The sequence below is a fragment of the Phalacrocorax carbo genome, chromosome 4, assembly GCF_963921805.1.
Source record: "Phalacrocorax carbo chromosome 4, bPhaCar2.1, whole genome shotgun sequence".
NCBI classification, from domain to species: Eukaryota; Metazoa; Chordata; class Aves; order Suliformes; family Phalacrocoracidae; genus Phalacrocorax; species Phalacrocorax carbo.
In genome coordinates this window covers 29,623,231-29,638,565 of record NC_087516.1, presented here as the reverse complement: position 1 = coordinate 29,638,565, position 15,335 = coordinate 29,623,231, and the positions used below count along the sequence as shown (strand labels likewise).

Sequence of the window (15,335 nt, the reverse complement as noted above, 5' to 3'; positions counted from 1 at the left end):
TATTATAATACAGTAAATGTTCCATATATTAACAAAATGGACTGATATACATACATGCTGCTTTTTTTTTTTTATTAGAATGGTGTTTATATACACCAAGAAACTGTTCTCACATTTAACTGTTAGAACGTAACCATTCTTACCATGAAGGTAAATGTTACTGTTCCCACTGTATAGCTAGGGAAACTAAGAAGAGGAGGGAAAGCCACATGCAGGCTTTCATTTAGCTTGCACAGATGCAGGATTCCAAGTGAGGCAATATTGTCTGTTCTTCCCCATTTCTGCAGGGTTTGAAGATAGCCTCTGAAAAGGAGTTATGTGACGATTCACATGTATTATTTGTGGGGCCTGTTTTGATTTTTATTTTCAATCCTAGCCTGCAAGGCATGCTGGCAATTCTTTCTTTATGTGCTCCTTGCACTTGCAGGTTCAGTTAAAATCATTTTAATGTATAGTATCCATTGAGGAAGCAGAATCCTGTTATACTGCTTCATAAATACACAAAATTTACAGAAGTCCTAAATTTATTCCCAGAAGCTTGTAGTGCCTTGAAGGAGATAAAAATGTTACCAAGTATAAGATGATGGTTTCAAAAGTCCTTGTGTATGCAGCGTGGGGCTGATAAGTCTATCCAGTCAAGCAGTTAATGCTAAAACATGTAAGTGTTGTCTTGCTCAGGAAAACAGAGCTGCTTCATTCAACAGATATTTTTCATTCACTAACTCAAATAAGATTTTCTTACTAATCTTTAGCACTGTGGTCAATACAGCTAAGGAATAGTGAGATGAATTCTGTTCTGGCTTGTGCATTGCCAGCAGACTCACAAGTAAATCTAATTATTGGATTTTTGCTATTAGTACTTACACACAAGCCTGAAAGAATGCATCTGGACTCTGGCTATACTCTTTGACAGGACTGGCAGGTAGAAAAAATAAGATTATTTCTCAAGTGAGCAAATCTATGAAAGGCGCTGAAGCAGTACAAAGCCATTTTTAAATGAAAACCTCTCTTGAATTTTTAGAATAGCTATCAAGGTGTGATTTTGGGGAGAGGGATTATTTATGGCTTTCAGTAATGATGAGACTTGGCTCAAAGAACACTGGAACTTAATGACTAAAAATACTAAATAATCAACCCTGTTATTCCTCAAAGTCTGATTCTCTGTGCTTCATTAAAGTGAGTCAAGTGAGTCACTGAATTCTTGTCAACTTTGGCGGTTCAAGATCTTATCTCTTTACAGTGTTTTCTGCATCAGAAGTTTTTGCTTATGTAATAATTGTGCTATGTATGTAATAGTACAGAGTACAGAACAGAAACATGAAATGTTTAGTCTGTTAAGCACGTAGTGTATAACTTATACCCACTGTGTATAACTATGTGCTTCGTAAAGCTCAGCTGCTTCTGCCTGTTGCAATCAGACATCAGTTGCATCTTCATATGGTTACTATGACCACTGTACTTAAAAGCCGTCAATACCCTTAGCGCTGTACAAAGCACAGAAGTCAAGTTCCTGTCCCTAGTCTGACAAATATCGTTTCTGCCAATTTCCCTGCCCCTTTCCCAAACATTTTTCTGAAATAGCTTATAAAAACCATGTCCAATTAAATGACAGAAAACTCACAATGAGGTGTTGAGAATTGAGTTCAGCAAAACCAAGAATTTTCTAAACTGATTCAGAATCCAAATTAACATTACCTCTCAAATTTTAAAAGGCATTAGTTTTGCTTGAGCTATATTGGGACAGAACAATAAGGTGCATTCTCCAGAGATGTTTGGACCTAAGTGTCCTTGGTTTTGATTTCCTTACGTTTGCATACCTTTAAGACTACACAATGTATAAAGACCAGACAGAGTTGTAAGTGAAGTATGTTACTCATTATGTGGGACAACAAAGCCAATGCTACGTATCGTTAGTTACAGCAGCAAGTAATTTCACTTCAAATTCAGCCTGTTAAATTGTTTTCCACTCAGGGTATATTTGGAGCCTGTTACTTGCATTTCTTCCTCCATTTTACCTGGGACATCTTTTACCCTAATTAAAATTATTTCCTATACTAATTCTTGATCTTTTTTCTTTCTTTGTATTTTTGTGACCTGCTCATCTTCTTGCTTAGCAAATGGAAATTCTAGCAGTAAGTGACAGTTCTTGATTTATCAAATGCTTAACCATGCCAGTCACCAAACTGGTCTCCATCTGTCTCGTCCATTTGTGACATAGCAATGTGTTGTCATAGACTATTACAAAAATGCTGTGTGCTTCAATTTTGCATCATCTAACCCATTGAACTGTTGGTCCTTTGTAGATAAGAGGATCCTGTAGTTAGTAGAACATTACAGATTATTCCATTAGCACTAGCTTTTATGTCTGTATGTAAAGCAGTATTAACGCTGTCTGCACTTTGACTAGTGTTTTAGATGCATAAAAATGGAAGCAAGACAGTGCATAAGTTAATGCTGCTGTTCCACTTCCTTAAGAATATATCATGTGGCATTTTCTAAAATAGAATCAGAGCTACCTTTTATAAAGGAAACATTATTCTGGCCTCCAGGAACGGAATTATTATCCTCTTATTCCATCAGGCAGTTGTAAGCTAAGGGACAGGTTCTATACTGTGCTTACATATTTATATTAATGCTTATGAAAGATTCCATACTCATAGACCACAACTGCTTCTTTTAGATATTAGAACTTGAATTTAAAACAGTAAAATATCAACCAGCGATCTATGAAACGTGTCTTGGAATATAACATTTCAAAATGCTTTTTGAATCACTTCACATCCCACCTCCCACCCCACCCCCGCTTCTTGGAAATGTAAATTCTTATTAAAAAATAAACTTTAAACCTATGTGAGAGAGGCTACCTGTAAACCTAGAACTGAATGACGTTTTTTATCTGCTTTGCATTAGCTTCCTGCTACGTTCGCTTGTAAATCTTTTTGTCATTTTCTACAGTAACCAAATAACTACTTTTAATTTTGCACATCCTATACTGAAGAAGTTGTCATTTATTGTCTCTTGTATTGGATTGTAGATGTCTTGCACTTCCTGAATGTAATAATGTTGTTTACATTCTACTGTAGGAGCTGGAGTTGTGTCGGAGGCTATACAAGTTGCATTTCCAGTTGCTGCTTCTGTTCCAAGCATATTGCAAACTTATCAGCCAAGTAAAAACAATCAAAAAAGAAGCAGAGGTAATGAAAACAATGCCATTTAGCTACTAATTGTTGACATTTTAAAGCCAAACCATTTTAAATACATTTTGATAACATTTTCATCAGTGGGACATCTTTTTAGAAACTGAAGGAGGGTACCAGCTGTTTTATAGCCAATTAATAAAAGATTTAAGTAGAGCTTGCAAGAATTTTCTGAGATGTTCAATTATCTGTGTTGATTTTTGTACAACTTTAAAGCTCTTAAATAGACAGGAACACAGGGAGTCCAGTGATGAGGATTTTAAATATTTCAGTAGCACTTCTGGTGTATTCTAATCAAGCTACAATCAAGGCACATCAACTCCAATCAACAGAATTCTGTGATGAAGCCCCTTTCCATCACCCCAGTGTTTTCTATTGCAAACACCATCACTTGCTACCAGCTGATTTATAGAACTGTATCTCTTCAGCCACCATTAAATTACTCTGCAACCTCAGTCCCCATCCTAAGCGCAGTCAGTAATGTGTTCTAGACATCTCAGGCCTGATTTTAAGTTGTACTAACTTTACAGGTAAAATGTGTCCTTCAGCTGTGCATGTGGTACATACATGATGTTAACTGAGTTAATCTGAATGTATTATGCTGTTAATAATGTCATCTTAAAGATCCCCCTTGGGTCTGTAATGCGATAAATAGAGGTAGCAAGAAAAAATATAGGCCTGGTCTTGCTTGATATAGTAGGGAGGAAAATTAAAAAGCGGGGAGTACAAGTCTTTGGGTTTTGAGTAGCTTAGGAAAAAGTGATGCATGTTCCTCACTTAGATTTCCAGATTTTTGAAGAGGCTGCAAATAAAGTGAGTTCATTTCTGTCTGGAAAACGTTGTGGAAGGCCAGCATCACACCAGTCCCACTTCCTGCCTAAGTTAGTCAGATGTAGAATCATATTCTGAGCAATGGCCTTGTCTTTCACTCATACACTGGAGCTAAAGCCGAAGATACTATTATATACCCTAGCTGCACTACAGTTATTCTGCTGGGTTACCCATCTTCCAGATTTTTTCTTCATATTTAAGTTGCCTTTGTAATAATACAATTGCTGCTGTACTTTCCAACATGTTTAGTTCTTCATGTCAGGAGGAAGAATATATGTCAGATCTGCTGAAAGATAATTTGGCTGAAAATATATTTAAACTAGAAAAGGTAACTCTTCTATTTGTTTTAGGTCATAAACATGTCTGAAGAACTCGCTCTTCTGGAGAGCTGTCTGAAAGAGGCTGAGGCTGCATCTGACAGTTGTATCGAAGAAACTGAAATTGCAGAGGCTTCCCAAGCTAGCACAGAAACGGCTATTCACTCTCTCATTGAAACCCTGAGAAACAAGGAGTTTGTGTCAGCTGTAGCACAGGTCAAGGCTTTCAGGTAAGTGCTCAAGGATTGCTTTCAGACCTGAGTTTGCTAATGGGCTTTTTTAATTTAAAGATGAGGATAGGCACTACTCCAGAGTTTTTTCAGCTCTTGCTGCATGTCCTTATTGAAAAGGACGAGCACTGTTGCTTCATTACAGCTTCTTCGTACGCATTTTGCAATTTAAAAAAAAACAATTCTAGTAGTACTTGTTCTTTAGAATTTATCTCTAAGAAGATGATACTGTAAACTATCAGGACTCTATGGAAGAAACATTTCTTTTGCATTTTCCTATGTCTTCTGTTCAAATGTCTGTTTAAGGAACAAGAATATTTAAAGTTTGGGGGGGGTTTCTAATGTTTAAATCCAAATTGTGTGTTTACAGATCTATTTGGCCCCACGACATCTTTGGCAGTTCTGAAGATGACCCAGTTCAAACGTTGCTGCACATATACTTTCGTCATCAGACACTTGGTCAAACTGGTAGCTTTGCAGTAGTAGGCTCCAACCAAGATATGTCTGAAGCCAGCTCAAAACTGATGGAACTTAATCTAGAAATTCGAGAGTCTTTACGCATGGTGCAATCCTATCAGCTTCTAGGGCGAATCAGACCAGGAATAAATCTTGTGAGCACTGGATTCTGAACAGCTGTCATTTAGAAAAGACTGATGATGGAGATGCCTCAGACTATTATTGAGCACCTTTCATTAAAAAAGAAAAAAAAAGAAGAAAATAAAACCTCCAGCAATCCTGACAACCGACACAGTTTCATCATAGCAAGAAATTGTTTCATCAAAAGTAAAAATCTGGAAATTGAAGTGAACATCTTTCTTGACTGTTCTTTCTACACAATAGCTGTGCGGCAGTAGTATTTTTTTATTAAATATATGTATAGAAACTACCCGAAAGGAAAAGGGCTTAAATGTAATGCATACATATGCATTATTTTCCGATGTAACAGAACTATAAAGGGTGTTTGCAGTAACAGCCTCTAAAGGTTGAATCAATATCGCAGGTGGGATGAGGCTAAAATCAAGGCTGGTTTGTTTTGGCTGAAGACCTGCAAGGCTTCCTGGCTTTCCAGCAGTAGTAGATATAATCATCAACTAATACCTAATGAGACACTTTGCAATGTCATGGAGAATGTGCGATCAAACAGGAGTTAGAATGACTTACGACTGCAAAAACCATTGACTTCTCAATGTTTTATTTGCTTTTGTTGTCTGTAACAAGGAAATTACGTGTGCAAGTTAGAATGTATGGCTATGTGACAAGTTTTTTTGAAGGTATGTATGATTGTTAAATAAGGTCTCAGAGCATGCTTAAAAGAGCTGCAAGATTATTTTTGAAGAAATTTTATTTTATTAGATCTAATCCTCATAGTGTGTAAATGTTAGGACATTTAATAATATTTTAAACTGGGATTTCCCAGTGTTTCTAAAAGAAATAATATATGTTAACTTTATTGGAATGCTGCTCAGTTCTCTGATCAGTGCTTATGTTACAAATATTGATAACAACTAACCAAAAAGTAGCTGCCTGCAGAGACTTTAAAATGTATATTAAAGATATATGCTGCCCATCAGCAATTCTCATTAGAAGTTAACTTATTTTATTCTGTATATATTCTAGAAACTGTATAGTGCAAAACCAGTATTTTTCTTGTAAATTTGTGCAATGCACTGTTAAGACAATAGGTGTATAAAGCTATGAGGGGAAAGGGGGGGGGTTCTTCCTATCTGTAGTCACATACATTACTTGCAGTCTGCGTAGTCTGCAGGCTTCAAAGAGTTCGAATGCATGTACATGCATCTTCATGACTCAACTTAAGCCTAAGGAATTGGGACTATATACAAAAAAAAGACTGACTACCAAAACATGCAAACAGGCAATATACTCATAGTTCAGTGTCAAAGTCTGTAGCATAAAACAAACTGGATTCTGTTGAAACCAATAGCATTTTGTAAAAAAAAGAAAAGAAAAAAAAACACAAAAGAATGTAGTCCCATGATTCCTGTGATTTGAAAGGAACACCTGGTATTTTTATATACATCTCTTACCCACTGTGATTTTTTTTAATGGGCTCTAATTCCAGAGTTTAGAATGTAGAATTGAGATTCTTAGCGCCGCCTTTTTGTGGGAATTGAACCCCACTAGAAATGTAATTATGCTGAAATGCATTAATTGAAGGCACTGTGCACGCTGTTGGACTGCTGACAGTAGTTATGTTATCCTAACAAGCTCTGTAACTGGTCAAGGCACATCCATAATCACTGTATTTTTTTCCCTGTCCCTGATAAAATTGAATTATTTTGATGGTTTTGTGGTACTGTAGATGGTGTTCTTAATTATTTAATAAGTATTTACAGGGAAAATAGATTTACGTAGTGGTGCATTACACTTTTATTTACATCATCTTTTACCAGCTTTTTTTGTAAAAATAAAAGACATTGTATCCATCATTTTGTGTATTTACAAGCTAGAGTTTAGCTGAAGTATTTAAACAGACTGAACGCTGACAATAGAGGCCTGGGGCCCTGAAATCATGGTTTCTTCCTTTTATGTCCTATCAATGCAACAGGATTTTCCTGGGCATCTTCTGAAGCTGTAAAAGGATTTGTCATGCAACTCGAACCTGAATTTATATATGTAATTCCATATGTTATACCTCTTCCTCCATTTACAATGACTAGTGGAAACTGGGACCTGCCCTACAGGGCAGAATCATGCTCCACAGCCAGTCTTGGTATTTCTTTAACTTCATGAAAGAACTATTTCCAAACTCCCACTGTCCCACTTGTTCTGGTTTTAGAGAGGCCTCTCCTTTGCCACTAGCAAGTCTCTTCACCAAGAAAGCATTACACCAGACTGAGTGTCTTTTTGCTGGTTGCTTCTATATCTGCTTCTCCAAAATTACCCACTCTCAACTACTGCCTAAGTTGTCACACCTGCATTACCTGCTGCCAGGTATGTGCCAAACCTATGGTAAAGCTGCCTGAAAACAAGCAAAACATCAGCCATCTTTAAGATGCAACGCATACAGCATTGAGCTAATGTATGCAAAAGCATCTCTTCATGAAAAAGCTGTACAGGCAAGTTCAATATATCTTTGAAGAACCAGCAGCGTGTTCCGCTTTGCATAATCACATAGGTCACCATAGCTCTCCTTCTTTCTGCTGAGTCTAGGAACCAGTGTCCATGATGTGCAGTGTATGCTGTCAAGGACATGACAGGGCAGTGAAGTGGAAAGGATACAGAACTGTACTTTGGCACCGAGCAGTAAAAGTGTTGAATATATTTATGTAAGAGGAATGACGTGTAGAGCTGCTGCGGAACTGAGGAATGCTACAGGATGAAGGAAAGCTGGTTTAACATCACTGCACACTGCACTCCCACTCCTCTGAGCCTCAAAACCTTGCAGTAGCTGATGAAAGCAGGGCCGGCTCTTTGCCACTACCTGCTATTCACGGCCCTTTGTTAACTGCTTGTTTAGACCAGTTGCTGTTGAAGCACCCCATACAGTTCAGATCAGCTAGGCCTGTTCTACATCTTACTGAACAGAAGCAACTGCTGCTTTGACTGTAGCTGGTGGGGATAACAACTTTAAGTACTTTAGGCTATTACTGATGATATTTGCATGAGCATCACCGTATTCACAGCAAGTAGTCCCCAAAGCAATGCTTGTGAGGACATCTGTATCAATAGGAAGTACTCACCTGCTCATATTGCTGTAAGTTGCCATATGACTTGATACTGACATAGCACAGAGCTTAAGCTCCCAAACTCCCTACCAAGGTGCACAGACTCATCACAGCCAGTCTCCCACACTGCATCCGTTAGAATGGGGAAGGCAAACAGGAGAACATATTGAACATCCTTCAGGGGAAATATGCTCAGTAATAGACATCAGAACTGCAGGCTGCAGCAGACTACGGGTAGATGGCTGCAGAGGGGGTCTCAACTCTTCCTCCTCAAGCTGGAAACTTACAGCCATGAGCAGCGGTAACTATATGTGAACGCAAAGCACATGCATCTACAGAGAAGCACTCAGCTGCAGTTGTACTTTTCAATCTGAATAGGGCAAGGATGGAACCTACTGTGAAAGTCTCCAAGTGACCTGTTAAAGCAAGGCCTACTCGCTTTTACTGGGATAGAGGGGAAAATGCTTTGGGTAAAAGCAGGAAGTAAAACAGTACCCCACTCTGGGGGTGGTAGGCCTGCTTATTCCCAGAATGCCTCATGCTGCTATAATAATGAATGGAGCAAGAATAAATAAAATTACATGGCAATAAATTGGTGCTGAGGCATGAAGCCTTAGATACAGCAGCAAGGTCAAGGGGCATGTTTAAGCAGGAATCTACAGTAAAATGAGCTAAGCCTACAGAGTCAGCACTTGCTGCCTCTCTAAACAGACATTTGTTGGTACAAAGGCCAGTGCTTACCCTGCCATACACTAGCTTCCATTTAGAGATGGAAGACCACCTGGCACTGAACCCATTACAGAGCATGGGCTCAGGGAGGTTACCCCTTTAGTCTTTAACAGAGTGGTCTCAAGCTGGATGCAGGTGTAGGCAAGTTTGTTACAGCCAAGATAAATCAGTCTTTCCAAACAGATCCTATCTCAAGAGTTCTACAAAAGGCTTTGTAATTATGCTCAAATTAAAACTTAAGAGCTTTATTAGCACTCCTGGAAAAGTATGTTTTCCTCTAAGTTTACACAACTCCTTCGCTACAGGGTAGACTAGTGGGGTGTAGGTTTTACTATCTTGTGAATCTGCTCAGATGGTGATGGTGTAGTCCCAGAGTCAGCTTGTAAGGCTTTGCTGACGTGCAGTGTCCCTACAGAGACTGTTACCACTGACAGCACCAATAGCCCCTAAAAAGCATCACCTGGGAGTAACCATGCTGGTTCTGCCATTACTACCCAATCCTAGAAGTACAAATCCTACTTACAAACCCAGTCCCAAAAGCACATGGGAGTCTGATCCTTCCCTGATAACAAACAGCTAAACCGTAACTAGATGAAACCCTTCAAGTGTATGCCACTAAGTGCAAAGCTCTTTCTGCATCACCTACAGGTACAAAAGGAAGCCAGGCAGAGAGAGTATCACACTTGGAACCTTTGAATTATCACTTCTCTTGATAACCTTGTGGAAGTAAAGATGGGCAACTCATTTACTAAGAGAGAGACCACAACATCAGTGACTCCCATCCCCAGGAGCTTGTGAGAACTGTCCCTGAAGGTACATTAACCACAACCTTTCTTTGGCTTTAGTCTGCAGGAACACCAGCTTAGTTAAATACAGACCAACTGCACCAGTAGAAGTGACCTAATTTTTACATAGCATCTCAGACATTTTTTTAGTGATGAAGAACAGGTGCAGGAGACTTTCTACATGGAAGAGAAGTGTGCACAGTAAGTGAATGCTATGAAGTGTTCTGTTCATGAATGATGCTCTACTACCTACTGTAGATGTCAATTTGATGTTAACTTCAAGTGTTGATCAGTTCAAGGGAAGGAGCAGTAACAGGCATCCTTTCCCATCTGAGATTCTACAGGGTCCTGAGTCAGTGGCTGCCAAGGTCATTGCTGATTTACAAAACGTTATTTGTAGGCTCCTCCCCTATGCCAGTTACAGAAGCTGCAAGATGCACCCTCTGAGCTGGGCACAAACCCACCTGATCATTTGGATATGCTTTGCAATACTTTTATTTGGATGCTTTCCTAGCCACAACTAAGTGCCTTCAAACAATAACAAAAAAAACCCCACTCTGCTCTACTTGCAGTTTTCTAGAAGAGGCCTAAACAAAAACCAAAAAACACAAACCATCCCACTCAGATGATGTACTTGAAACTAAACGTGCTGTCGCAAGAGAGGCGTTTCCCTTTGCACCTCCCACAGAGGTCCTGGCGGTGGGGCCTCTTGGGATCCACGTGGCGCATCTTCACGGGGCAGGTGCACCTCGTCTGCTTGCAGCTCTGGGGGAGAAGGCGGCGGTCGGTGGGTGCGGGACGGGGCCGGGCAGGACAGGGCAGGGTCCCTTACCTGGCAGGTGATGTCCTCCACGCGGTACGGGTTGTAGGACTTCTGGCAGGTCCGGCAGAACTGCCGGAAATACACCTGGGGGGGAGGCCGGAGTCAGCGGGGCCGAGGAGGGGGGGGACGCGCCGGGCTGAGCCGAGCCGAGCCTACCTTGTTGGTGCCCTGGACGCACCAGACGTAGGCACTCTCCCAGCGGATGTTGCAGTCCTTGCAGTGGTAGTAGCCGTACTTCTGCTCCAGGAACTGCCGGGGACAACCGTTACTCGACGGGGCCGGCGCCTCCCGGGCCCCGCTCAGCTCCCCCCCGGCCGCCCCTCACCTGGAAGCGCAGGCGGGTCTTGCCCGCCGCCGGCTCCCGCTTCTGAGGGGCGGCCACCGGCTCTGCCCGCGCTGCTCCCGCCGCCGGCGCCTCCTCCTCCCGGCTCTCCTCCGGCCCCGCCGCCGGCGGATCCGGGGTGGCGGCCGGGCGCTGCTCCAGCGGCTCGGCACCGACCTCGGGGGGCTTCTCCCAGCTCGCCCGCACGGCGGCCTCCTCCGCCTCCCGCTGCTCCCTCAGCGCCGCCGGCTCCTCCTCGACGGCCGCCGCCGTGGCCGCCGCCGCCTCCTCCTGCTGCTGCTGCTGCGGCCGCGGCTCCGGCTCCTCCAGGAAGGCGGTGAGTCTGCGGGACGCCACGGGCGAGTAGACGGCGATGGTGCGGGGAAAGCGCACGGCGCGGGTGCTGGTGGTGGCGGGGCTGCCCTGCTCCTGCTCCAGCTCCGCCTCCCGGGGCCGCGGCGCGGCGGGGGCGCCGGGGCGGCGGCGCAGCAGCGTGCGGGGCCCGAGGGAGCACTGCACCGAGGCGTCCTGCCGCGGGTTGACCTGCACGCCCACCTCCTTGGTGTTGGCCTTGCGGAGCCGTGGCGTCAGGTTGGGGTTGACCTGGGAGAGGATGGCCTTCAGCTGCGCCCGCTGGTAGTTGTCGAAGTACTCGGCGGCCGCCGCCGCCTCCCCGTAGCCCGAGAAGTAGCCGCTGCCCCGCGGGCGCCAGCCGCCCGCCGGCCCCCCCTTGCCCTTGGGCGGCGGGTAGCGGTAGGGGTAGGGGTGGTAGGCAGCGTACAGGTAGCTCTCCATCCCTTCTTCCGCCATGACGCCGGAGCCGGCGCAACCCACGGGGGGGCGGCCTTAAATACCCCCGGGGCGGGACGGGGCCGGGCTTCCCCCCGCCCCCGACGGGTGCCGCCGGTCCCTTCCCACCCCCGCCCGGTGCAGGGCCTCGGGCAGGGCATCCCTCACCACCCCCTAGCCCAGCCCCCCTGGTCAACCAGGCAGCGCGGCCCTGAATTGCCCCCGCGGGATTAATCAGCGGGAAACACGGGTTTGGTTCAGCTTCGCCATGTATTTGTGGTGAGAACAACGAGCACGATGCTTTTACAGCGGGTGGGAGGCACAGGGGTACGCACGCGCAAGGCAGTTTCGCCCGCTGGTCCACACTGGCGCAGCGCCGCATTGGCTTCGCCTCTGCAAAACGCTGGCCTCCTTCCTCGGACCCGTTCCTGCTGCGCTCAGGTGGGCAGGAGCCTCCTTGCCTGAAGACGTACGGTTAGTTGCGTCACAGTGATACTTCTTCCTTCGTTTTTAAATTTTTTTTTCGTAGGTATTTTTGAGGAAATACAACTGTCACGGTAATAAACACACATCACCTCATACAATGGGAGCAGCTGGAGAAATGATGGAGGCCGGGCGGCTTCGGCTGCGCGGCCCCGGCCTGGTTGCAAGCACAACACGCATCACACGTCCCCGGGTGTTGCCTCCTCATCTCGCCTAAAGCGCCGTCTGCGTCACCTCCATCTGAAGGGAGTTGTGCTCCTCTCTGATCACTGTGCCGTACGAAGCATCGGCCACCTCCTCTTCCTTCAGTTTCTTGTAGGAAATATCTGTGTCTTCCTCTTCACCGAGCGTATCTTGTTTGTAGCTGTCTCCCCCATACATCTTGTATATCAGCACAAAGAGTCCCGCTTCTGCCGACTGAAAAAGGACGTAAAGCAAGGGAAACATATACATGCTCCCTATGAGCTCCGGGGGGAAGGTGAGCTTTAGGATGGCGGTGCAGAGCTGGACGTTTTGGCACCCTGTTTCCAAAGACACTGTTCTCCTGCAGTGTGGGGGCATTTTAAAGACCGTGGCTAAGCCGTAACCCAAGGCATACCCCGCCAGAGGCATCAGCACCGCAATGGCGTAGACAGACGCAGGAATATGTGCCATCAGATCTGGGCCCAGCATGGTCCCAGTCAGGATGAACAGGATCACCACAGTCACCAAGAGGGACCACAGGGAAATCTGGCAACAGATACAGACATTGATAAACAACACGGGGGTTATTAGTTTAAAAGGATAATCACAGCAGGTAGAGGCTTGATAGTGTCTAAATCGCAAACCATGGCTGTGCTGCCCTTCCTGGGTTTGCTCCTGGCTCAGGACTTCGGTGGTGGTTGATCATATCCCTGGAAGGGAAGGGGCTGAGATCACCCTCCATCATTTTGCTTTGGGGTGACTTGCTGGGAAACTAGAGAGCCAGGGCTTGTGCCTTCCTTTTCCTTTTGTAATTAAGCTAATTTGATTGCATGATTTAAGGAAGTGTCACCATGCCTGTGGGTTGGTTTTCCTAGCCCTGCCTGGGTGTAGCGGGAGCGGAGAGGGAGCAGGATGCCAGGGAAAGCCTCGGCTCCTGGGGCGCCTTCCCATGCCGGGGGGGGAGGTACCCTGCCCTTTCCCTTGCTTTCCATCTCTGTCCCATCGTTTTATTTCAAGTCTCTGTCTTTATATTCCACCAAGCAACACAATACACTTGTGTGAAAGTACCATCGGTTTGGAGGGACCAGAAAGGTTACTGCCGTCGGACACCCCCCCCCGTCCCCAGGCATCCCCTGCAGCACGGCCCCCCCCGCCCCGTCCCCATCCCCGGAGCCATGCTTACCTTAACCAGGAGGTCGGCGGCGCGGGGGTGCCGGTATCGGATGAGCACCCCCAGGCCGATGGGCAGCAGGGTGCTGCCCAGCGTCAGGCTCACCGCCCCCAGGGGCAGCAGCTGCACCAGGGCCGTGTTGATCCAGTGGCGACTGTAGACCCAGAGGCAGAGGGGCATCAGGAAGAGGGCCAGCAGCGTGGAGGAGGCTGTCATGATAATGCTGCGCCGGGGGAACGAAGGAGACACCGGATCACCGCCAGCCCAGCCGAGGGTCAGCCCCGGGAAGCCGCAACCCCCCTCGGGAAGGGAGCTCTGCAGCCGGCCAGGGCGCTTCTCATGGCAAGAGAACCCCTTCCCTCCCTGTCCCGGCCGGGCGGCGGGCAGGCAGGCAGGCTGGCTTTTTAGGGAAGGGGGCAGGAGGCATGTGCCGGGGTCTGTGTAAGACCCGGAGAGGCCCAAGAGCAGCGCTGGGGATTTCCAGCCGCGCCGTCCCCGTTCGTCCGTCCATCCTCACCGCCGGTAGGAGCCCATCAAACCCCCCTCTCCCCGCGTTCCGGGGCCGCCGCAGCCCCCCGGACGGCTGGGGGCCAGGGGGAGCGGGGCGCCTACCTGAGGTTCATATCCCCGTCGACGAGCACCGACATGAGGTTGGAGAGGTTGCCCCCGGGGCAGCAGCCACACAAAAGCACAGCCACGGCCGCTACCTCGTCCAGGGCGAAGATGAGGGCGAGGAGGAAGGCCAGCAGCGGCATGGCCACGAACTGCCCCAGCAGCGCCAGCAGCAGCCCCACGGGCCGCCGCAGCTGCTGCCCCAGCTGCCCCAGCTCCACAGCGCAACCCAGACCCAGCATGGTCACACAGAGCGCCAGCCCCACCACCACGCTCAAGGCCTGGCTGAGGGAGCGGTCCCCGAAAGCCGCCTCGCCGCCCCCCGCCAGCGACCCTCCGTCGGGGCCGCCGCTCCCCGCCGCCGTCGGGGGCTGCGAGGAGCCGGCCATGGGCTGCACGGAGCCGGCCATGGGCTGCGCGGTCCCCGGGAGCCGCCGGCTCCCCGCCGAGCCCCGGAGGAGGGAGCGGGGGGTGCCGTCAGTGCGGGGTGCGGAGGCGGCTGGCGCCGGCGGCCGGAGGACCCCGCATCCCGGCGCGGCGCGGCTCAGCCCGACTGGGCGCTGCCGGCGGTGCCGCGGTCCGGGGCGGCGCTCCGGCTGTCTGCTGCGGGCGCCGCCCGCCCGTCCCCGGACCCACGCGGGGCCACCCCCGGCGTGGGCGGTGTCTCGCCGCTGCCTCGACGGCCCGCAGCGCCCGGACGCCAGCGCCGCCCGGCCCCGGCGGAGGGAAGCGCAGGCGGCGGCGGGGGCTCGCAGCCGGACACCCCCCCGCCCCCCCGGTGCGAGCCCCCCGCTGCCCGCTTCTGAGGCCGGCACAGCCGCCCTCATCCTCCCGGGGGCTGGGGCAGGGCCCGGCTTTTCCAACGGCGGAGCTGTGGTATCGGGGGATTTACTTTGGCATCAGCATCAGAAAAGCAATCAGCGTCGCGGTGTCACCCGATGCGGGTGGGCAGCGTCGGTCCCCCTCTGCTGAGGGACATCCAAGCTCGTTCCCTCTCCAGGCAAATTGCCAGCTGCTGTGATGGCTGCAGGAATGGGTGAGGAAGGATGAAAAGCTCTTCTAGGAGTTCGGGGAAGCACCGCTTTCTGCTGGTGGGGGTCCCAGAAGCTAGCAAGGAGAGGCAGTACCTTTATAGGGCAGTCGATGCAGGTGGAGGAGGCAGACAAGCTCGCAGGCA

General features: G+C 47.8%; 3 protein-coding genes across 12 annotated transcripts in view; 1 reads left to right on the top strand and 2 right to left on the bottom strand.

Moving 5' to 3' along the window:
- The window catches only part of FRYL (FRY like transcription coactivator), a 172,787-nt gene extending 165,893 nt beyond the window's left edge, over positions 1-6,894 (top strand). For 7 of the 9 annotated variants that reach the window (XM_064449397.1, XM_064449396.1, XM_064449399.1 and 4 more), the window contains 4 exons: positions 2,115-2,132; positions 3,084-3,194; positions 4,379-4,575; positions 4,946-6,894. In XM_064449397.1, coding sequence (XP_064305467.1) covers positions 2,115-2,132; positions 3,084-3,194; positions 4,379-4,575; positions 4,946-5,204 — 585 coding nt within the window. In that variant the 3' untranslated portion in view covers positions 5,205-6,894. The remainder of the gene's footprint in view (positions 1-2,114; positions 2,133-3,083; positions 3,195-4,378; positions 4,576-4,945) is intronic. The other 2 variants (XM_064449395.1, XM_064449393.1) reach the window with 1 other exon arrangement.
- ZAR1 (zygote arrest 1) lies at positions 6,527-11,751 on the bottom strand. Of its 2 annotated transcripts, XM_064449407.1 has the most exons (4): positions 10,924-11,751; positions 10,755-10,847; positions 10,608-10,682; positions 6,527-10,540 (listed from the first exon to the last, which is right to left on the bottom strand). In XM_064449407.1, the coding sequence occupies exons 1-4, from the start codon at positions 11,728-11,730 to the stop codon at positions 10,397-10,399; spliced, it is 1,119 nt and encodes a 372-aa protein (XP_064305477.1). In that variant the 5' UTR covers positions 11,731-11,751; the 3' UTR covers positions 6,527-10,396. The 2 variants fall into 2 exon arrangements, with proteins under 2 accessions (XP_064305477.1, XP_064305476.1); XM_064449406.1 differs by having other exon boundaries at positions 6,527-10,682.
- A 215-nt stretch (positions 11,752-11,966) lies between these two features.
- On the bottom strand, positions 11,967-14,794 carry SLC10A4 (solute carrier family 10 member 4). The gene is made up of 3 exons (XM_064449389.1): positions 14,159-14,794; positions 13,559-13,769; positions 11,967-12,921 (listed from the first exon to the last, which is right to left on the bottom strand). The coding sequence occupies exons 1-3, from the start codon at positions 14,566-14,568 to the stop codon at positions 12,406-12,408; spliced, it is 1,137 nt and encodes a 378-aa protein (XP_064305459.1). The 5' UTR covers positions 14,569-14,794; the 3' UTR covers positions 11,967-12,405.
- Between the last annotated feature and the right edge of the window lie 541 nt (positions 14,795-15,335).